This window comes from Coregonus clupeaformis, chromosome 17 (genome assembly GCF_020615455.1).
Source record: "Coregonus clupeaformis isolate EN_2021a chromosome 17, ASM2061545v1, whole genome shotgun sequence".
Classification (NCBI taxonomy): domain Eukaryota; kingdom Metazoa; phylum Chordata; class Actinopteri; order Salmoniformes; family Salmonidae; genus Coregonus; species Coregonus clupeaformis.
The window spans coordinates 11906880-11930113 of NC_059208.1; the positions used below are offsets into that span (position 1 = coordinate 11906880).

The 23234-nt window shown below is 43.6% G+C and overlaps 1 protein-coding gene across 1 annotated transcript; it reads left to right on the plus strand.

Annotated features, from left to right (window-relative positions):
- Positions 1 to 11537: 11537 nt before the first annotated feature.
- Positions 11538 to 13518, plus strand: LOC121585631 (1-acylglycerol-3-phosphate O-acyltransferase ABHD5; the record flags this gene model as incomplete). Its single annotated transcript, XM_041901953.1, has 5 exons — positions 11538 to 11881; positions 11957 to 12111; positions 12339 to 12450; positions 12528 to 12708; positions 13034 to 13518. Coding segments are annotated over 5 exons (927 nt in total), but the record flags the coding sequence as incomplete, so codon positions are not given.
- Positions 13519 to 23234: the final 9716 nt, after the last annotated feature.

Genomic DNA, 23234 nt, shown 5'->3' on the forward strand with positions numbered 1-23234 from the left:
TTATTAGCTATCTTTGTTATTATTTGTTGTTATTTGTTATTAGTCCCATCCTTCAACTCTATTCAATACCTCCCATCTATCTCTTAACACCATCCATATAGGATTTCTATTTGCCATATATATTTCAACCGTACTGTGATGTTTTACAAAAAGTTCTGAACCTTTCTATTCTCATTGCTTCTACAGATTGTGAATTAAAAATAAACATTTTTGCTAAAAGTATTATTATATTATTGATTGATTGACTATGACTTTTCAGATCACCCAGTAATGCTATCTGCAAGGTTAGTTCCAGGTAAATATTGCAATCCTTTAGCCATTCCTGGACCTGTGTCCAAAAACAAGCTACAAATGGACAGAACCAAAACAAATGATCTAATGATTCTGTCTCTTCACAGCAAAATCTGTGAATTTTATATAATAATTTAAATTGAAAGATTCTAATTTTTGAATCCGGTGTCGTTTTGCGTGTCAGTTCATAAACACTATGCCATGGGATCGGTACGTCAAAGATCTCTTCCCAACTATTTTGCAATCTATATGGGACGGCTGTCAATCCTTTGGTCCTTAAGTGAAACTGATATACTTTTTTATTTATCACAGTTTTCCTTAACCAATTATGTTCTTTAATGCAAGGCCGACAGACAAGTTCCTTACTTTCTCCCCCTTCAACTTTCCTCTTCCACTTTTGCGGTAAGGCTGCAATTATTTGGTTGTAATTTTGGGTAGAGCATGAACCAGACTTGTGGAGGTCTACAATTGTTTTTCTGAGGTCTTGGCTCATTTCTTTTGATTTTCCCATGATGTCAAGCAAAGAGGCACTGAGTTTGAAGGTAGGCCTTGAAATACATCCACAGGTACACCTCCAATTGACTCAAATGATGTCAATTAGCCTATCAGAAGCTTCTAAAGCCATGACATCATTTTCTGGAATTTTCCAAGCTGTTTAAAGGCACAGTCAACTTAGTGTATGTAAACTTCTGACCCACTGGAATTGTGATACAGTGAATTATAAGTGAAATAATCTGTCTGTAAACAATTTTTGGAAAAATGACTTGTGTCATGCACAAAGTAGATGTCCTAACCGACTTGCCGAACCTACAGTTTGTTAACAAGAAATTTGTGGAGTGGTTGAAAAACGGGTTTTAATGACTCCAACCTAAGTGCATGTAAACTTCCGACTTCAACTGTATATGCCTTGACAAAGGAAAATATTCCTTCCTGTGAACTTGGTGCCGCTACATCACATGGACCTTTGACTGTAGTTACAGTATTTATTACAGAATGACAATTCAGTGAAGATAAGATTATTTGACCTTGGATATCACTATGAAGACAGACACACAACCACCAGTCATCCTAGTAGCCAGCCACATAACTTTGTGACATTCAGAATGTTTTTCAACCTGTAATTAAACTAAAGAGAAATATAACACCATGGAATCTTTTTTTTTAAATGTGTTACACTGAAATGATGTTACACCCAATAGATTAGTAGCCTACCCTATCTTACCATTTAGCCAGAGGGAGACCTTGTTGCACATTGGTTGGAATGTAGTTTTTTCTTTGTTCAATTTAAATAAAACATGTACTATTTAAATAGCTATACTACTGTAGACAGAGGACAAATGTTCCCTCTATTTTTTTTCAGCACTGAGCAAATTTAAGGTCTGCTGAGCACAAAATTCTGTGCAACTTCTGGCACGCGTTTACTGTGAACACTGAGGCTGTACCCGCTTTAAGTTACAGTTATAACATTGGCCATGTAGGGTACTGTGGCTATTTGATCATAATGTAGGCCTACCAGAGTGGCCTACCATCAAAAACAATGGAGAAAAATGCATCCTATAACATTTTAACATGGAAATAGCTGTTCCATCAGTAAGCCTACAGTAGCAGCCAATGTGTGGTGTTCAATGTAGGCCTACATTCCATGAGACTTTTGAAAACAACATTATTTTAGGAGTTTGTTATAAGGCTATCTTGTTTGTGTAGTCTGACAAACAAAACTAAAGGTCAAAGTTAACTTATTGAGTTTACTTCGAGAACATGTGTGTGTGTTTGTGCAGGTCCAGGTGGAGCTCCAGTTGGCTTCCATCCTGGTGTCCCACCTCCCTCTCTCAGCTGAAGGATGCAGAAGACAAAATGCTCAAGTGTAAGAGTGTGTGTGTGCATCCCCTCCTAACTATCATACTTGCACATCTCATCTTCTCTCTTATCACGCTCTCCCTCCCTGTTCCCTCTGTCCCTCTCTCTTCTCTCAGCTGTGAAGACCCCATTCTCCAGGCAGCATGTCCAGATATACAACAGCAACTATCTCTGGAACTTAGCCTTCACCTCTCACATTAAGACACATCCCTCTATCCCACCCCAGCCTCAGCCCCAGCCTCAGTCTCATCACTCTCTCCCACCCCAGCCTCAGCCCCATCCCTCTCTCCCACCCCAGCCTCAGCCCCATACCTCTCTACAACCCCAGCCCCATCCCTCTTCTCCCCAGCCCTCTCTTCAGCCCCAGCTCCGTCCTCCCCTGGTGCTGCTCCATGGGTTTAGGGGTGGTGTGGGCCTGGAGGAGATAGTCCTGCTGGGACAGAACCTGAGAGGATATCTGGCTGCTGCTTATACACTCACACACCCACACAGGTGAGAGAGAGGAGAGTGAGGAGAGGTAGTGTGTGTGTGTGTGTGTGTGTTTACAGGGTAAAGCACTTGATCCTGATTTTAAACAGAAGTACTCTTCAGTGTTCGATGACAACACTGTATCAGACTACATCTACCATCTTAACGCACAGACACCCAGGTAGGTACACACACACATACACATACACACACAAACGCGTGTGCACACACACACACTAACACCCATTCTCTGTCCATAGTGGTGAAACAGCGTTTAGGAACATGACAGTACCATATGGTTGGGCTAAGAGACCGATGTTAGATCGTATTGGTCAGATCCGACCAGACATTCCCATATCCATCATCTACGGGTCCCGATCCAGTATCGACAGTGACTCGGGATACACTGTCTGGAAAATGCACACATTCCACTCAACATTCACTGAGCCCCTCTACCCAGGGTTTGGCCTTTGGGTTGGCTCCTCATTGTCCCTGTGCCAGATAAAATAGACCTCTGGGTCCTGGAGGAACACACACACAATACAGATAAACACAGATGCTCACATTTTAGTCATGAATAAAACATATGTAAACAGACTGAAGTTGACAGACACTGTAAACTAAATTTACTTAATCAATAGAGAGTTTATCATCACACTGTGCTGTGAAACCAGGAATATTTTTTTGTTTTTTCTTGGTGTTTGTGAATAGTAATATATATATATTATGTTTATCTGTCAGATTGTTGACACAATAATCCTGCTTCATTTTAAACTGTTGCAATAACAGTACTATGACTTGAATTTAAACTAGGTCACATATTTACTAAATCAAGAGCAATAAAAGGTGTTTTTAAAACAGATACAAAATTGTTGTTTTAGCCTACTCTTATTTCTAAGAAGAAAATGTAAAGTCCATAGTAAAGTGCGGTAATGAGAGGTTTATCTCACTGTTCTACCTTCCACTGACTCTCTCCTTCATTTCACAACTAAGGCTTACCTACAGTAGCCCAATATCGGACTAAAGGAGCCTAACGCTACTCCTTAGTCCAAGGACCTTTGGCTGTTTTGTCTCTGGAAGCCAAAACAGCCAAATACTCCATCTAAACGTGAATCGATTCTCAATTGCGGTATGGTTCTAGAAACATAAATCCCTCTACTTTCATATCACATAAAAATTATTTCACAAAAGCAAAATACATACTTACTGTACACTGTTTTAACTGGTTTTCACACAGTTGCAGCCGACAGTATCTCTCAGTGACAACATGTTTGTGGTGTCTGTCTTCATTTACACACAGGTGTTTGGAGATGCAGATAGCTAATTAGCACAGGTAGTCCACTCGGAAGGTGTTCCATCTGTTTTCCGTAAACAAGCGCTGTAACATGGAAATATGGCTGTGTGGAAACCTTAACCCTATAAAAGGTGTGTATCAATTTCACCTTTTTTTTGTAAATTATTTCACGCTAATACGACAGATAAAGTCTGTATGCTTCCAAAACTATACCGCAAGCGATGCGTGTTAATGTTCAGGCCGAGCGTTGCGGCTTTTAACAAAACTCCCCCCTACAGAAGACGCCTTCCTCCAATGACTTTTATGTGTAATGTAATGGAACTGAGAGTCATGATCAAGGGCTAAGGCTGACCCAGAGTCCACATTAGGGTACTAGGGGGTAACTACCCCCCCCCCCCCCGTAATTCACATTAAGACCACAAGATGTCACCAAATGATTTCCCCAACACTTGCCCTGGCTGCCACTGCTGCCATCTAATTTTTAGACATTTTGAAAAAGTTGTAGATATATTCCAATGAAGTTGGATCTAAAATTGTTTTTTAAATATACAGAAAAATGTAGCCAATTTTTTAGTAAAGTAGTAATATGTTGGATGAGTATGTTGGGGGCAACTCGCCCCCCCCAGTTGACTAGCCCAGTTAGCGCTAGTTTATGCTAACTTGTTAGCTAGCAACTTCACTAGCAGTAAATGCTAGCCAGCTAGCTAGTTAGCATAAGCTGCTAGGAGTGCTAGTTAGCAACCTTACTACCAGATTGTCTGAGGTAAAATACATAAAAAAGATAAGATAGCTAGCTATGTTTTTAAGAGAGAGCTTTCAATTGGCATCTCTCCCCTTTTTTGTTGTCACAGGTGGAGAGTGGATTAGGTGTGAGCAGTGCAGGAGGTGGGCTCATGAGTTGTGCTCTAATCTGTCTCCGGCAGCCTCTGGAACTGCCATTCTGCGGCCAACAGGGCAGAGTTCATTTCAGCCTATGCTACCCTCCAGTCTCTCGACTTCTTGGCACTGACGGAAACATGGATTACCACAGAAAACACTGCTACTCCTACTGCTCTTTCCTCGTCTGATCATGTGTTCTCGCATACCCCGAGAGCATCTGGTCAGCGCGGCGGTGGCACAGGAATCCTCATCTCTCCCAAGTGGACATTCTCTCTTTTCCCCCTGACCCATCTGTCTATCTCCTCATTTGAATTCCATGCTGTCACAGTCACTAGCCCATTCAAGTTTAACATCCTTGTCATTTATCGCCCTCCAGGTTCCCTTGGAGAGGTCATCAATGAGCTTGACGCCTTGATAAGTTCCTTTCCTGAGGATGGCTCACCCCTACAACTTATACAGAACGCTGCAGCCTGTCTGGTGTTCAACCTTCCCAAGTTCTCTCATGTCACCCCGCTCCTCCGCACACTCCACTGGCTTCCAGTTGAAGCTCCCATCTACTACAAAGCCATGGTGCTTGTCTACGGAGCTGTGAGGGGAACGGCACCTCCTTACCTTCAGGCTCTGATCAGACCCTACACCCAAACGAGGGCACTACGTTCATCCACCTCTGGCCTGCTAGCCCCCTACCTCTACGGAAGCATAGTTCCCGCTCAGCTCAGTCAAAGCTATTCGCTGCTCTGGCACCCCAATGGTGGAACAAGCTCCCCCACGACGCCAGGACAGCGGAGTCACTGACCACCTTCCGGAGACACTTGAAACCCTACCTCTTTAAGGAATACCTGGAATAGTCTAACAGTAATCCTTCTACACCCCCCTCCCCCAGTGGTGGTTGTCCCACTGGCTATGCTAAGTTGAATGCACCAATTTGTAAGTCGCTCTGGATAAGAGCGTCTGCTAAATTACTTAAATCTAAATGTAAATGGATAGCTTTATTTGTGACCTATGTACAAAATTAGAATTGTGCAATGGCAGAGCATAAGAGAGTTGCCACATCAATGTTACACTGAGTTAATTAGTTAAGTTATTGTTATTAAATGTTATATTCCAATGTTCTTTAATGTTATTAGTTCAAATCAAATACGATTTTATTTGTCACATGCGCCGAATACAACCTGTGAAATGCTTACTTACAAGCCCTTAACCAACAATTAAGTTTTAAGAAAATAGAGTTAAGAAAATATTTACTAAATCAACTAAAGTTAAGTTTTTATTTTTTTTAAAGTTACAATAAAATAACAATAATGAGGCTACATACAGGGGGTACCGGTACCGAGTCAATGTGCGGGGGTACAGGTTAGTCGAGGTAATTTGTACATTTAGGTAGGGGTAAAGTGACTATGCATAGATAATAAACGGTGAATAGCAGCAGTGTAAAAACTGGGGCGTGTCAATCCAAATAGTCTGGGTGGCCATTTGATTAATTGTTCAGCAGTCTTATGGCTTGGGGGTAGAAGCTGTTAAGGAGCCTTTTGGACCTAGACTTGGTGCTCCGGTACCGCTTGCCGTGCTGTAGCAGAGAGAACAGTCTATGACTTGGGTGACTGGAGTGTTTGAAATTTTTTTGGGCCTTCCTCTGACACCGTCTAGTATATAGGTCCTGGATGGCAGGAAGTTTGGCCCCAGTGATGTACTGGGCCGTACGCACTACCCTCTGTAGCGCCTTACGGTCGGATGCTGAGCAGTTGCCATACCAGGCGGTGATGCAACCGGTCAGGATGCTCTTGATGGTGCAGCTGTATAACTTTTTCAGGATCTGAGGACCCATGCCAAATCTTTTCAGTCTCCTGAGGGGGAAAATGTGTTGTCGTGCCCTCTTCACAACTTTCTTGGTGTGTTTGGACCAAGATAGTTTGTTGGTGATGTGGACAAAAGGAACTTGAAACTCTCAACCCGCTCCACTACAGCCCCGTCGATGTGAATGGGGGTGTGTTCGGCCCTCCTTTTCCTGTAGTCCACGATCATCTCATTTGTCTTGCTCATGTTGAGGGAGAGGTTGTTGTCCTGGCACCACACTGCCAGGTATCTGACCTCCTCCCTATAGGCTGTCTCATCGTTGTCGGTGATCAGGCCTACCACTGTTGTGTCGTCAGCAAACTTAATGATGGTTTTAGAGTCGTGCTTGGCCATGCAGTCGTGGGTGAACAGGGAGTACAGGAGGGGACTAAGCACGAACCCCTGAGGGACCCCAGTGTTGAGGATCAGCGTGGCAGATGTGTTGTTGCCTACCGTTACCACCTGGGGGCGGCCCGTCAAGAAGACCAGGATCCAGTTGCAGAGGGAGGTGTTTAGTCCCAGGGTCCTTAGCTTAGTGATGAGCTTTGAGGGCACTATGTTGTTGAACGCTGAGCTGTAGTCAATGAACAGCATTCTCACATAGGTGTTCCTTTTGTCCAGGTCGGAAAGGGCAGTGTGGAGTGCATTTGAGATTGCGTCATCTGTGGATCTGTTGGGGCTGTATGCAAATTGCAGTGGGTCTAGGGTTTCCGGGATGATGGTGTTGATGTTTATTATTATTATTATTATTATTATTATTGATGTGAGCCATGACCAACCTTTCAAAGCACTTCATGGCTACCTACGTTAGTGCTACAGGGCGGTAGTCATTTAGGCAGGTTACCTTCGCTTTCTTGGGCACAGGGACTATGGTGGTCTGCTTGAAACATGTAGGTATTACAGACTTGGTCAGGGAGAGGTTGAAAATGTCAGTGAATGCACTTGCCAGTTGGTCCACGCATGCTCTGAGTACACATCCTGGTAATTCGTCTGGCCCCGTGACCTTGTGAATGTTGACCTGTTTAAAGGTCTTGCTCACAGTCGTCCAAAACAGCTGGTGCTTTCATGCATGCTTCAGTGTTGCTTGCCTCGAAGCAAGCATAAAAGGCATTTAGCCCGTCTGGTAGGCTCGCGTCACTGGGCAGCTTGCGGCTGGTTTTCCCTTTGTAGTCTGTAATAGTTTGCAAGACCTGCCACATCCGACGAGCGTCAGAGCCGGTGTAGTAGGATTCAATCTTAGTCCTGTATTGACGCTTTGCCTGTTTGTTGGTTTGTCTGAGGGCATAGCGGGATCCGGATTAGTGTCCCGCTCCTTGAAAGCGGCAGCTCTAGCCTTTAGCTTGGTGTGGATGTTGCCTGTAATCGATGGCTTCTGGATGGGAAATGTACGTACGGTCACTGTGAGACAACGTTGTCGATGCACTTATTGATGAAGTCGGTGACTGAGGTGGTATACTCCTCAATGCCACTGGATGAATCCCGGAACATATTCCAGTCTGTGCTAGCAAAACAGTCCTGTAGCGTAGCATCCGCATCATCTGACCACTTCCGTATTGAGCAAGTCACTGGTACTTCCTGCTTTAGTTTTTGCTTGTAAGCAGGAATCAGGAGGATATAATTATGGTCAGATTTGCCAAATGGAGGGCGAGGGAGAGCTTTGTACACGTGTCTGTGTGTGGAGTAAAGGTGGTCTAGAGTTTTTTTCCCTGCAGATGTGACATGCTGGTAGAAATTAGGTAAAACGGATTTAAGTTTGCCTGCATTAAAGTCCCCGGCCACTAGGAGCACCACTTCTGGATGAGCATTTTCTTGTTTGCTTATGGCCTTATACAACTCGTTGAGTGCGGTCTTAGTGCCAGCGTCGGTTTGTGGTGGTAAATAGACGGCCACAAAAAAATATAGATGAAAACTCTCTTGGTAGATAGTGTGGTCTACAGCTTATCGTGAGGTACTCTACCTCAGGCGAGCAATACCTTGAGACTACCTTAATATTAGACATCACGTACCAGCTGTTATTGTCAAATAGACACACACCCCCACCCCTCGTCTTACGGGATGTAGCTGTTCTGTCCTGCCGATGCACGGAAAACCCAGCCAACTGTATATTATCCGTGTCGTCGTTCAGCCACGACTCGTGAAACACAAGATATTACAGTTTTGAATGTCCCGTTGGTAGGATAGTCTCCAAAGGAGCTCATCCAGTTTATTCTCCATTGATTGCACGTTGGCCAATAGAACGGATGGTAGAGGCGGGTTACCCACTCGCAGACAAATTCTCACAAGGCACCCTGATCTCCGCCCCCTGTATCTCCTTCTTTTCTTCATGCGAATGACGGGGATTTGGCCCTTGTCCGGGAGCAACATTATATCCTTCACGTCAGACTCATTAAATAAAAAATATTTGTCTTTGGTGAGTAATCGCTGTTCTGATATCCAGAAGCTCTTTTCAGTCATAAGAGACGGTAGCGTCAACATTACGTACAAAATAAGTTCCAAACAATGCGAAAAAAACACACAAAATAGCACAATTGGTTAGGAGCCATTATATTCCATTCCAATATTATGTTCCAATTAATATATTTCTTAATGAATTAAAAACAACTATTAAAACCTTTTGCTCCTGTATGTCATTTTAAAGACTGCTGGGATTTAAAATCTTACATTATTCAAATAATATTTACTGCAATTGTACATAATGGATTGTATGGGAAAGGAACAACAAAGAACAAAGAAAATGTATGTATAGGTGAGTTAAAAATAGGGACTCTCCTCATAGTGAGGATATTAAGGGTGACATGTGAACCCCCCCCCCATATTTTATTTAAATAATTAAAATAAGACAACTACACTTAGCTTTTAAGTATTACTTACTAAATCATTTCCTAATAAACTGATTAAATGAACTTTAACACACTTGTGTAAAACCCTATGCCTTAAACTTCTAATTGCCCCTATTCTAAAAACAACATTTCATTCAATAACTACAAAAGTGTAAACTGTAGCCATTCATTTCCCTTTATAGTTTATTCGCCTAAGCATGACCTTCATCCACATAACATTTTTTTCTCCAGAAGTTGCGTTTTTGTGTCAGCAATTAGTTACCCCCTAGTACCCTACTACTGAAAAATAAAGTCGATGCTTCCTGCTTCCCTCCCTTGTTCGCATACACTGGCAAGAGATATGTATTTTATAGTGGATTAGAATGTATATGATCTGAAAACAGTCTCAAATGGGACTCTCACCTATTTGTTAAAACAAAGCAAACACCCATGGAAACGAGTATCCGCTCGATTTCCCTTGTTCGCGTGGCGCGCAGTGTTGGCAAGTTTCTCCGAAAAATCTAACTTCTGTGAAATCCTACTTCAGGGAAGGCTACCCGGTGCTGTAGCTGGAATCAACTGCATGATCTATATATCTATAGGCAACCTGCTGCAATTCAGCCAATAACATAGCGAGTTACAAATTCGGTGATATGACAGAAAACAGCGTCGAGTCGAATTATATTTCAATTCCTTCTCTAACATATCTATTAGCTACTATTGCGCCTAAAGGTGTGTGTGTGTGAGGCAGTCTCTCTCTCTCTCTTGCCAATCACCACTCCTATCTTGTTTCTCTGCGTGGATTACAGATAATCATCACAGTTCACTATGAGGAGGATGTCGAAGGAGCTGCAACCAGCCGAGCAAGGGTGAGTAGGCCTAGGTTTGAATATGATACTTTTAACCAAGTTATTATGGTGCGCTATTCTAAAGAGTTCCAAATCCATAATTTACAGAATACGCTTTAAGGAATGATAGGCTAGCCAACTTCGTTGCGCAGTATGTCTACAAAGTAAACATGTTGTAAACGATATTTTAAAATGCCTAATTACTTGATGAAGTACTATAATTAAAACACCTATTGCGCCTCTTCCATTAAACCCTTTAGTTCACTGAAATATTTTAGATGATGTATGTTTTTTTGTTTTTTATTAAATGATATGCCTTGACAAAGGAAAATATTCATTCCTGTGAACTTGGTGCCGCTACATCACATGGACCTTTGACTGTAGTTACAGTATTTATTACAGAATGACAATTCAGTGAAGATAAGATTATTTGACCTTGGATATCACTATGAAGACAGACACACAACCACCAGTCATCCTAGTAGCCAGCCACATAACTTTGTGACATTCAGAATGTTTTTCAAACCTGTAACTAAACTTAAGAGAGATATCATGGAAGTTGTTTTTATTACACTGAAATTATTACCCAATAGATTAGTATCTTACTATTTAGCCAGAGGGAGACCTTGGTGCACATTGGTTTGAATGTCGTTTTTTCTTTGTTTAATTTAAATAAAACATGTACTATTTAAATAACTAGACTACTGTAGACAGCGGACATTATTGTAGAAGTTTTCTATAATGCTGTCTTGTTTTGGAAGTCTGACTCAGTGATAGCTGGTCAGAGCTAGTTAGAGGTCAAAGTTCACTTATTGAGTTTTCTTGGAGAATATCAGCGTGATCATTACGTGTGTGTGTGTGTGTGCAGGTCTGGGTGGATCTCCAGTTGGCTTCCATCCTGGTGTCCCACCTCCCTCTCTCAGCTGAAGGATGCAGAAGATAAAATGCTAAAGTGTAAGAGTGTGTGTGTGTATCCCCTCCTAACTATCATACTTGCACATCTCATCTTCTCTCTTATCACACTCTCCCTCCCTCCCTGTTCCCTCTCTTTCTCCTCCATCCCTCTCTCTTCTCTCAGCTGTGAAGACCCCATTCTCCAGGCAGCATGTCCGGATATCCAAAGGCAACTATCTCTGGACCTTAGCCTTCACCTCTCACATCAAGCCCCATCCCTCTCTCCCACCCCAGCCTCTGCCCAAGCCCCATCCCTCTCTCCCACCCCAGCCTCAGCCTCAGCCCAAGCCCCATCCCTCTCTATCACCCCAGCCCCATCCCTCTTCTCCCCAGCCCTCTCTCCAGCCCCAGCTCCGTCCTCCCCTGGTGCTGCTCCATGGGTTTGGGGGTGGTGTGGGTCTGTGGGCCCAGAACCTGGACTCTCTGTGTGGCAGTGGAGCCGTGTATGCCCTGGATCTGCTGGGTTTCGGACAGAGCAGCCGGCCCCTATTCAGCGTGGACCCCCAGGGGGCAGAGGAGCAGTTCCTAGGGGCCTTGGATGAGTGGAGAGACAGGATGGGCCTGGAGGAGATAGTCCTAATGGGACACAACCTGGGAGGATATCTGGCTGCTGCTTATACACTCATACACCCACACAGGTGAGAGAGAGGAGAGCGAGGAGAGGTAGTGTGTGTGTGTGTTCATACACATGTTCACACTGTGTGTGTTTACAGGGTAAAGCAGTTGATCCTGGTGGAGCCCTGGGGGTTCCCGGCCCGTCCAGAGAGCCTAGATCAGGAGAAGTCAATCCCAGTGTGGATCAGAGCCATGGGGGCTGTCATGAGTCCCTTCAACCCCCTGGCTGGACTTAGACTGGCCGGACCACTGGGTACGATATACACACACACACACACACACACCGCAAGCACGTATACTACACACACATCGCATACACTACATGCATGCGCACAAACACCCACACAAACCCAAGTTGAAAGAATTACCAGATGTTGCAAAACCAAAGGTGTTAATATAATATATTCCTCCCCACATTCCTCCCCCCATCCTCTCTCCCAATCCATTCCTTCCTCCTTCTCCTCTTCTTCTCTCTCTCAGGTCCTATGTTGATCCAGACCATCAGGTCAGATTTTAAACAGAAGTACTCTTCAGTGTTCGATGACAACACTGTATCAGACTACATCTACCATCTTAACGCACAGACACCCAGGTAGGTACACACACACATACACACACACACAAATGTACGCGCACACACACACACTAACACCCATTCTCTGTCCATAGTGGTGAAACAGCGTTTAGGAACATGACAGTACCATATGGTTGGGCTAAGAGACCGATGTTAGATCGTATTGGTCAGATCCGACCAGACATTCCCATATCCATCATCTACGGGTCCCGATCCAGTATCGACAGCGACTCGGGATACACTGTCCGGAAAATCAGACCAGATGTGGACATCATCGTGAGTTAATGATTCATGTACCAAGTTTTCTGAATGCGTTATGAAATAGACTGGTCATTCACACACAGCAATGTACGGTTGTTGTTTTTGGATGTGAAGTGTTTCTCTTTTTCTGTCTTTCTATCCCTCACTTCAATCTCTCTCTCTCTCTCTCTCTCTCTCTCTCTCTCTCTCTCTCTCTCTCTCTCTCTCTCTCTCTCTCTCTCTCTCTCTCTCTCTCTCTCTCTCTCTCTCTCTCTCTCTCTCTCTCTCTCTCTCTCTCTCTCTCTCTCTCTCTCTCTCTCTCTCTCTCTCTCTCTCTCTCTGTGTCTCTCTTTCTCTCTAGGTGATAAGGGGAGGAGGTCACTATGTGTTTGCTGACCAGCCAGACGACTTCAATCAGAACGTTCTTCACATCCTAGCCAGGATGGAGGGAGAGAAGGAGAAGAGGAGTGGTGTGGATGAGAAGGAAGGGAAATGAGGAGAAGATTGAGGGTTGAGTAAAGAGTGGCAGATGAGATGGGGAGAAGAGACAGTAAAGGAGGGGGGAGAAGGAGAGAGACGTGGAGGAGTTGTGACAAGAATCACTTATTGGCTCTGAGGAGAAGGAGGACCATTGTTACGTTCAGACTTTGAACACACACTTTCCTCACTGAGGACATACTAGGGCTAGGCTGATATGGGATGGTTAGATAATCATATTGGTCTAGGTTGATATGGGATGGCTAGATAATGATCTATGCTGACATAATCTGCCACTGGCCCATGTTGACTCCAATGTTTCCCACAGTTGTGTCAAGTTGGCTGGATGTCCTTTGGGTGGTGGACCATTCTTGATACACACAGGAAACTGTTGAGCATGAAAAACCCAGCAGCGTTGCAGTTCTTGACACAAACCGGTGCACCTGGCACCTACTACCATACCCCGTTGAAAGGCACTTAAATATTTGTTCTTGCCCATTCACCCTCTGAATGGCACACATACACAATCCATGTCTCAATTGTCTCAAGGCTGAAAAATCCTTCTTTAACCTGTCTCCTCTCCTTCATCTACACTGATTGAAGTGGATTTAACAAGTGACATCAATAAGGGATCATAGCTTTCACCTGGATTCACCTGGTCAGTCTATGTTGTGGAAAGAGCATGTGTTCATAATGTTATGTACACTCAGTGTGTAGGCTGATATATGATACATATTACCTGTACTACATCCACCTCTCATCAGTATGCCCCTGTACAGCCAGTGAAGGCACTGTTGTGTATATCATCTTTGTAAAGAAATGTCAAATATTGTTTATTTTCTTAAATATAGAATAATGAACATGAGTGTTCAAAGCTGCTACCAGTATGCTAAAACGTCATATTCACAGAGTAAGCAAGGGAACGGAGAGGCTTATCCCCCAAAAAATTTATTCTAAGAAACTGTTGAGCAACATTTCAATGTTTGAGGAGGGAGAGTTGATCCCAAAGGAAACACTTGTTTTCTGTGGTGAACTAGTATAAAGTTGACTGGGGTTTTTCTTTCTTATTTGACCCTTTACCCACACTGTTGCCTAACTAACCTCCATAGGCAGACTGGTCCAGTCTCCCGTCATGTTTGAGATCGACTATATTGCGTTCCGCGACTGCTGACTGACTGATCTACAATTACCCTGTATCCTAAATAATGACTGACCAATAATTAAGCGAATTTGATGCTCTTGAACATGACCTCTCTACAGAGCCTGCTCTGCAAATGTACCGCACAACAGGATAAAGGATATTTTCATCAAAATAATGTTCTATATGATATGAGGACTGGTATGGAGGCCATATTATTAACTTTATGTTCATATTCTTATATTTTATTATTTCTTATTGTTGTTGCATTGTCGAGAAGGAACCTGCAAGTAAGCATTTCATTGGACGGTGTATACCATGTGTATCCTGTACATACAACTAATAAAACTTGAACTATTGAATGTTTAATTTGTTCATTTATTGATTATCATCTCTCAGATAATATCTTTATTCCCATCTCAAACTGCTCACCTTACCATACTTCCAAGTCTTGTTCATTACTCAACTGAGGAAGCCTGGATCGAAGCAGAGGCCAAGCATTTACCAGCAGGGGAGTAATGGTAGTATCAGGCTGGGGCCACAAGGGGGCAGGGTAGCACAGTGTCAGTGTTCTGAGATGACAATAATAACACCACACAGTCAGTTACATCGTTTTCTCCACTCCACAGCATGACATGACATCTTTACATACTCACTAATCGGAGAATATTACTAAAGAGGCATTCCGGGATTGGTACATCCATTCTCCAGCCCCATCCTGGCCTCAGCTGTTAACAAAAACAATTGGCAGGGGTGTTGTTTTTCCAATCCCAGATTTCCCCTTTAAAAGATTACAAGCACAAACACAAATCTGTGATTTTAACCAGGCCTTGGAGGTCAGCTTTGCTTTATCTTGGCCAGGTCGCAGTTGTAAATGAGAACTTGTTCTCAACTGGCCTACCTGGTTAAATAAAGGTGAAATAAAATAAAATAAAATAAAAGGAATATGTTCAGCAAAATGTAAAAGAAAACTTCCCAGACTATGACCTGTTTAGTGTGTTGAAACGTTTCAGCCCTTAGGTCTTGGCGCACTTTCACTTAGAGATAATTCAGGACTGTCCCAATGCCAATGGCCAAGAGGATCCATCATGATCAATTTCTTCCCCTAAATGGAAGTACACACACACACACAGAGGCCCAAATACACACTAATTCTCCATACACAGACACCAGTAGTCAAACACACTCCGGCTTTCTGCCTCTCAATCAATCCCACATCCGTAGCTAATGCAGTGCTGGGCCCTCCTCAGGAAGCTTTAGGTCTATTAGTGTGTGTGTGTGTGTGTGTGTCTGTCTGTCTTTGTATCACTTTAGAATTAACTTCCATTTATCGGAAGACACCAGGCAGAGAGAGAGCTGCCAATACTTTTTGTGGTGTGTGTGCGTGCGTGTGTATGGTACTTCTTAATTTGATCACTCTTTTGTTGCTGAGAATTTTCCTGCACATCAGAAAATGCAAACTTGTAGTGTATTCGAAGTTAAAAAAGTATTCTAAAGTTTGTAATTTCCACTTTAAAATGTCAGACTTGATTTGCAGTAAGACAAATGTATCAACCCCTGCAAGAAATGTCCATTAATTATAATCCACATTATAATTCACATTTTCTGTTGCTGCAGGATTATTTTCCATCTGTAGCAAACTGGCTAAAATTAAGATCCTACATCTGTAAGGTTCAGTTTACTGTAATTCTCCCTGCTTGCTTGAGTTGTGCTTACAGTATGAGTGTATCCCCTTTCTCTCCCTCTCTCCCTCTCTCTCTCCATCTCTATTTCTCCCTCTCTGTCTCTCTCTCGCCCTATCTCTCTTTCCCTCTTTATCTCTCTCCCTCTCTCTCTCTGTCATTCCTTCCTGAGGGGTTTTGCATCCTGAAGTAAATCTAGGCCCTATAGATCAGTATCATCCATTCAACTGGGAGAGGATACCACACACACACACATACACACATACATACACCACACACACACACACACACAGTCCAGACAGTGGTAGGATAAAGAGTGAAAAAGAAAGATGCACGGAGAGAGGGAATGAGAGAAAAAGAAAGAGAGAAACAGGGACCAGACGTTATAAATCATATCTACTGTTGGCGTCAGCCATGTATCCTAGCAACCAGATCAGCCCCCTCCCACACCCGTGTAATGTACAGTGGGGAGAACAAGTATTTGAGACACTGCCGATTTTGCATGTTTTCCTACTTACAAAGCATGTAGAGGTCTGTAATTGTTATCATAGGTACACTTCAACTGTGAGAGATGGAATCTAAAACAAAAATCCAGAAAATCACATTGTATGATTTTTAAGTAATTAATATTCATTTTATTGCATGACGTCAGTATTTGATACATCAGAAAAGCAGAACATAATATTTGGTACAGAAACCTTTGTTTGCAATTACAGAGATCATACGTTTCCTGTAGGTCTTGACCAGGTTTGCACACACTGCAGCAGGGATTTTGGCCCACTCCTCCATACAGACCTTCTCCAGATCCTTCAGGTTTCGGGGCTGTCGCTGGGCAATACGGACTTTCAGCTCCCTCCAAAGATTTTCTATTGGGTTCAGGTCTGGAGACTGGCTAGGCCACTCCAGGACCTTGAGATGCTTCTTACGGAGCCACTCCTTAGTTGCCCTGGCTGTGTGTTTCGGGTCGTTGTCATGCTGGAAGACCCAGCCACGACCCATCTTCAATGCTCTCACTGAGGAAAGGAGGTTGTTGGCCAAGATCTCGCGATACATGGCCCCATCCATCCTCCCCTCAATACGGTGCAGTCGTCCTGTCCCCTTTGCAGAAAAGCATCCCCAAAGAATGATGTTTCCACCTCCATGCTTCACGGTTGGGATGGTGTTCTTGGGGTTGTACTCATCCTTCTTCTTCCTCCAAACACGGCGAGTGGAGTTTAGACCAAAAAGCTCTATTTTTGTCTCATCAGACCACATGACCTTCTCCCATTCCTCCTCTGAATCATCCAGATGGTCATTGGCAAACTTCAGATGGGCTTGGACATGCGCTGGCTTGAGCAGGGGGACCTTGCGTGCGCTGCAGGATTTTAATCCATGATGGCGTAGTGTGTTACTAATGGTTTTCTTTGAGACTGTGGTCCCAGCTCTCTTCAGGTCATTGACCAGGTCCTGCCGTGTAGTTCTGGGCTGATCCCTCACCTTCCTCATGATCATTGATGCCCCACGAGGTGAGATCTTGCATGGAGCCCCAGACCGAGGGTGATTGACCGTCACCTTGAACTTCTTCCATTTTCTAATAATTGCGCCAACAGTTGTTGCCTTCTCAACAAGCTGCTTGCCTGTAGCCCATCCCAGCCTTGTGCAGGTCTACAATTTTATCCCTGATGTCCTTACACAGCTCTCTGGTCTTTGCCATTGTGGAGAGGTTGGAGTCTGTTTGATTGAGTGTGTGGACAGGTGTCTTTTATACAGGTAACGAGTTCAAACAGGTGCAGTTAATACAGGTAATGAGTGGAGAACAGGAGGGCTTCTTAAAGAAAAACTAACAGGTCTGTGAGAGCCTGAATTCTTACTGGTTGGTAGGTGATCAAATACTTATGTCATGCAATAAAATGCAAATTAATTACTTAAAAATCATACAATGTGATTTTCTGGATTTTTGTTTTAGATTCCGTCTCTCATAGTTGAAGTGTACCTATGATAACAATTACAGACCTCTACATGCTTTGTAAGTAGGAAAACCTGCAAAATCGGCAGTGTATCAAATACTTGTTCTCCCCACTGTATATGTAATGGAAAATGGACACTGTCCATTTGCTGTACATTTGCAATATTAAACTGCACCTAACTAGTTGAAGATGGACACATTTTATACAGAAAATCACATAAAATCACAGATCACATAGAGCTCCGAAACCTGCCTTAACAGATCCGCCTTAACACGCCTCAACTGGACCTATAACTTTTTTCTACAAAAAACATATGTTTTTTATAATCACGAAGATGACGTTGTACGATTTCTCGTAAACTACGATAGTTAAATTGCAAGTGTACCTATGATAAAAATTACAGACCTCTACATGCTTTGTAAGTAGGAAAACCTGCAAAATCGTCAGTGTATCAAATACTTGTTTTCCCCACTGTATATCACAGCAATTTAACACTGGGACAGATACCCCCCCCCATCCTGAAGTCTGGACACAGTCATCACTACCCATACTGCACTGCACCACGCCTTAGTGGCCTTATCTGGATTTCTGCATGAAATGTGATCTGATCTTCATCTAAGTCACAACAATAGACAAACACAGTGTGCTTAAACTAATAACACACAAATGATTGTATTTTTCTTGTCTATATTGAATACATCATTTAAACATTCGCAGTGTAGGTTGGAAAAATTATGTGACCCCTAGGCTAATGACTTCTCCAAAAGCTAATTGGAGTCAGGAGTCAGTTAACCTGGAGTCCAATCAATGAGACGAGATTGGAGATGTTGGTTAGAGCTGCCCTGCCTTATAAAAAACACTCACAAAATTTGAGTTTGCTATTCACAAGAAGCATTGCCTGATGTGAACCATGCCTTGAACAAAATAAATCTCAGAAGACCTAAAATTAAGAATTGTTGACATGCATAAAGCTGGAAAGGCCTTGATGTTCATCAGTCCACGGTAAGACAAATTGTCTATAAATGGAGAAAGTTCAGCACTGTTGCTATTCTCCCTAGGAGTGGCCGTCCTGCAAAGATGACTGCAAGAGCACAGCGCAGAATGCTCAATGAGGTTAAGGAGAACCCTAAAGTGTCAGCTAAAGACTTACAGAAATATCTTGAACATGCTAACATCTCTGTTGACGAGTCTACGATACGTAAAACACTAAACAAGAATTGTGTTCATGGGAGGACACCACAGAAGAAGCCACTGCTGTCCAAAAAAAACACTGCTGCATGTCTGAAGTTCGCAAAAGAGCATTACATTACATTTACATTTACGTCATTTAGCAGACGCTCTTATCCAGAGCGACTTACAGTTAGTGAATACATATTTTTTTATACTGGCCCCCTGTGGGAATCGAACCCACAACCCTGGCGTTGCAAACGCCATGCTCTATCAACTGAGCTACATCCCTGCCGGCCATTCCCTCCCCTACCCTGGACGACGCTGGGCCAATTGTGCGCCGCCCATGAGTCTCCCGGTCGCGGCCGGCTGCGACAGAGCCTGGATTCGAACCAGGATCTAGTGGCACAGTTAGTACTGCGATGCAGTGCCTTAGACCACTGCGCCACTCAGGAGCGCCACTCAAGAGCACCTGGATGTTCAACAGCGCTACTGGCAAAATATTCTGTGGACAGATTAAACTAAAGTTGAGTTGTTTGGAAGGAACACACAACACTATGTGTGGAAAACAAAAGGCACAGCACATCAACATCAAATCAGATAAAATTTTATGACCCATTTATGCAGAAATTCAGGTAATTCCAAAGGGCTCACATACTTTTTCTTGCCACTATATATTACATCAACTTAAAACACTGGGACAGACATGTATATTACATCAAGTTAAAACACTGGGACTGACATGTATATTACATCAAGTTAAAACACTGGGACTGACATGTATATTACATCAAGTTAAAACACTGGGACTGACATGTATATTACATCAAGTTAAAACACATTTAGTATGCACTGTCATTCTGCTCTGGATCTGTAACTCTGGGCCTTTTTTATTTATTCAACAAACGGCAGTCGACAAATAACATTATTCAGTTTGGTGTTTATTATTGAGTACTATCAGCGGTGAGTGACTGGACAGTGGGGGCTGGGGCTGTAAGAAAGACACACACAACCACACACACTGAGTAATGTAGCTTTATGATATCAGCCAAAAGGGCTTCAGGACTAAAATAGCATCTTCAGCTCTGATAAATATAGAAACGCAATTAAGTCAGGAGCAGAAGAGAGAACACCCTGTGTGTGTGTGTGTGTGTGTGTGTGTGTGTGTGTGTGTGTGTGTGTGTGTGTGTGTGTGTGTGGTGCGTGTGCGTGTGCGTGTGTGTGTATGCACTGCAACCCATGCTCTTATTTCAGCTAACAAACTGATGATGGATGGGTTGAGAGCTCAGAGACACAGCAGAGTCACAGCAGCTAGCTTCTGGTAGCTTGGAGGTTTTAACCATGTGAATATTACATTTTACATTTACATTTTAGTCATTTAGCAGACGCTCTTATCCAGAGCGACTTACAGTTAGTGAGTGCATACATTTTTTTTTTTTTTTCATATTACCCATACAACAGTCCATTATTGCTCTAAGGTATAGGTCTCATCTTTAATTTTCAGTGTGTAAATCATGCCTCACAAAGCATAAAAACGTTGTGTGTCTGTCTGTGTGTGCGTGTGTGTGTGCAGTCGGTCTCAGGCACAGTGAGTCAGCAGTATTTCTTTTGTCCAGAGACACAGCTCTCACTGGCAACTGCCTTGTGCTATTGTGTGTGTGTGTGTGTGTGTGTGTGTGTGTGTGTGTGTGTTGTTCCCTATCTCTGTTAGAGAGGGTCAGTATGTCAGTCATGATCTTCTCTAGGGAACATATTGTAAGACTTGTTGTGACAGAAACTGACTGGCATGTCCCTTGGAGCGCTCTCTCTCTCTCTCTCTCTCTCTCTCTCTCTCTCTCTCTCTCTCTCTCGCTCTCGCTCTATTTCTCTCTCCCTCTCTCTCTCTCTCGCTCTATTTCTCTCTCCCTCTCTCTCTCTCTCTCTCTCTATTTCTCTCTCCCTCCCTCTCTCTCTCTCTCTCTCTCTCTCTCTCTGTCTGCACCTCTCTCACGCCCACACAGACACTGACAGACTCTATTCTCCTTTGTACTACTCCCACGACGATGCCTAGCGTCACATGCATGTACGATACACACATGACGACACATATATGCACGCACGCACACACACACACACACACACACACACACCACACACAGACACACACACAGACAGACACATACACTTTAACTCTCTGTGTGTCTTGGAATCTTGCATTTTGATGAAGGAGGAAGCTGGTCCTCCAATCAGAAGACAGTACCAGGGAGAGACCACCTGGTCGCAGACAGAGGAGTGTTAGAAAGACTCATCCATAGAGAGAGGTGAATGAACTACTAACCATACCATACATTTGTGTTTCTGTGTGTGTTTTCCCACTTTTTGAAGACTATACATGGACATTGTTTGGTTTATAGTTCCACTGAGATCTGTTTCATTGGATTAATCTGAACTTGGACTGAGGACTTTCATGGGCGATACACCCCCATCTCGGGGTAGAACATGGTACGGCCCTTCAGCCTGCATAAGACCTCTCCTCCATGTCTCTTTCTGTTCTGTCTGAGAGAGATGGAGAGAGAGTGAGAGAGAAAGAGATAGATGGAGAGGGGGAGGGAGATAGAGAAAGGGAGAGAGGGGATGAAAAGGGGGAGGGTGAGAGACAGGTAAGAGAGAGGGAGGGAGAGAGACAGGTAAGAGAGGGGGAGGGAGAGAGACAGGTAAGAGGGGGAGGGAGAGAGGCAGGTAAGAGAGGGGGAGGAAGAGAGACAGGTAAGAGAGGGGAGGGAGAGACAGGTAAGAGAGGGGGAGGGAGAGAGACAGGTAAGAGAGGGGGAGGGATCCTCTTAGGGAAAAGGAAAAGAGGAGGGATTGGCAGCAAAAGAGAGAGAGTTCAGTTCATTCTGAGTTAGTGTAACTACTGATACTATACTACAACACAGAAAGAGAAGGGGAGAGAGAGAGAGAGAGAGAGAGAGAGAGAGAGAGAGAGAGAGAGAGAGAGAGAGAGAGAGAGAGAGAGAGAGAGAGAGAGAGAGAGAGAGAGAGAGAGAGAGAGAGAGAGAGGGAGAAGAGACGTGTATCCCCAGAGAAGGCTGCATCGCCAAGACAACCAAATCCAAGGGGATCACCAGGTGAGTCTGAGGACACACACACACACAAGCAAACACACACACACGCACACATCTACATAGGGCCTTTGCCTTTATAGTGAAGCAAACGCTAGGTCTACCACTCTTTGATACGTGTATTAGTGTTTGCAAGCATCGTTTGTGCGTATGAGTTGTATACTTGTGTGCGTGTGTGTATGTGTATGTGTGTGTGTGTGTACCGTACAGCTTTTGTCCTCCAGTGTCAAGACAAAGGCTCTCCTCTCCCTTACATCCAACGCAATGGCAAACACACACATACAAATACACACACACACACAGCCATGGAAGGGTGGGAAAATGTCCCCTCACCGTCGAATTCGTTTACCAAATTCAGTTTGGTTCCTTCTTGAGTCAAATTGATTTCCCTACCCAACTCTGTTGACTGCTCATCTAGGAAATGGATTGTGTACATGTACATAGGGGTATATATAGAGGTTTATAGGGTACATGTATATAGGGGTATACCAGAGGAGGCTGGTGGGAGGAGCTATAGGAGGACGGGCTCATTGTAATGGCTGGAATGGAATTAATGGAACTGAGTCAAACATGGTTTCTATATGTTTGATAGTATTCCATTTATTCCATTCCAGCCATTTCAATGAGCCTTTCCTCCTATAGCTCCTCCCACAAGCCTCCTCTGGTGTATACGGTATGTAGAGAGTACATGTTTATAGGGGTGTCATGAATGATGTACTATATGTAGGAGAGTTATGATGTGAAGTGAAGTGTTGGTTTGAACAGGGAATACATGGGTATAGAAAAACAGGAAAGAGACTAGTGTGTGTGTGTGTGACCGCTGTGATTATTACGCAATCATCCCAGACAAAGAGACGTTTAACATCAGCTGGTGTGTGTGTGTGTGTGTGAGTGTGTGTGTGGGTGTGTGTGTGTGTGTGTGTGTGAGAGAGAGAGAGAGAGAGAGAGAGAGAGAGAGATAGAGAGAGAGAGAGAGAGAGAGAAATATAGAGGAAGAGAAATAGAGAGTGAAAGTAACGCGTCTCGCTGCCATATTCTCCATATCCTCCTG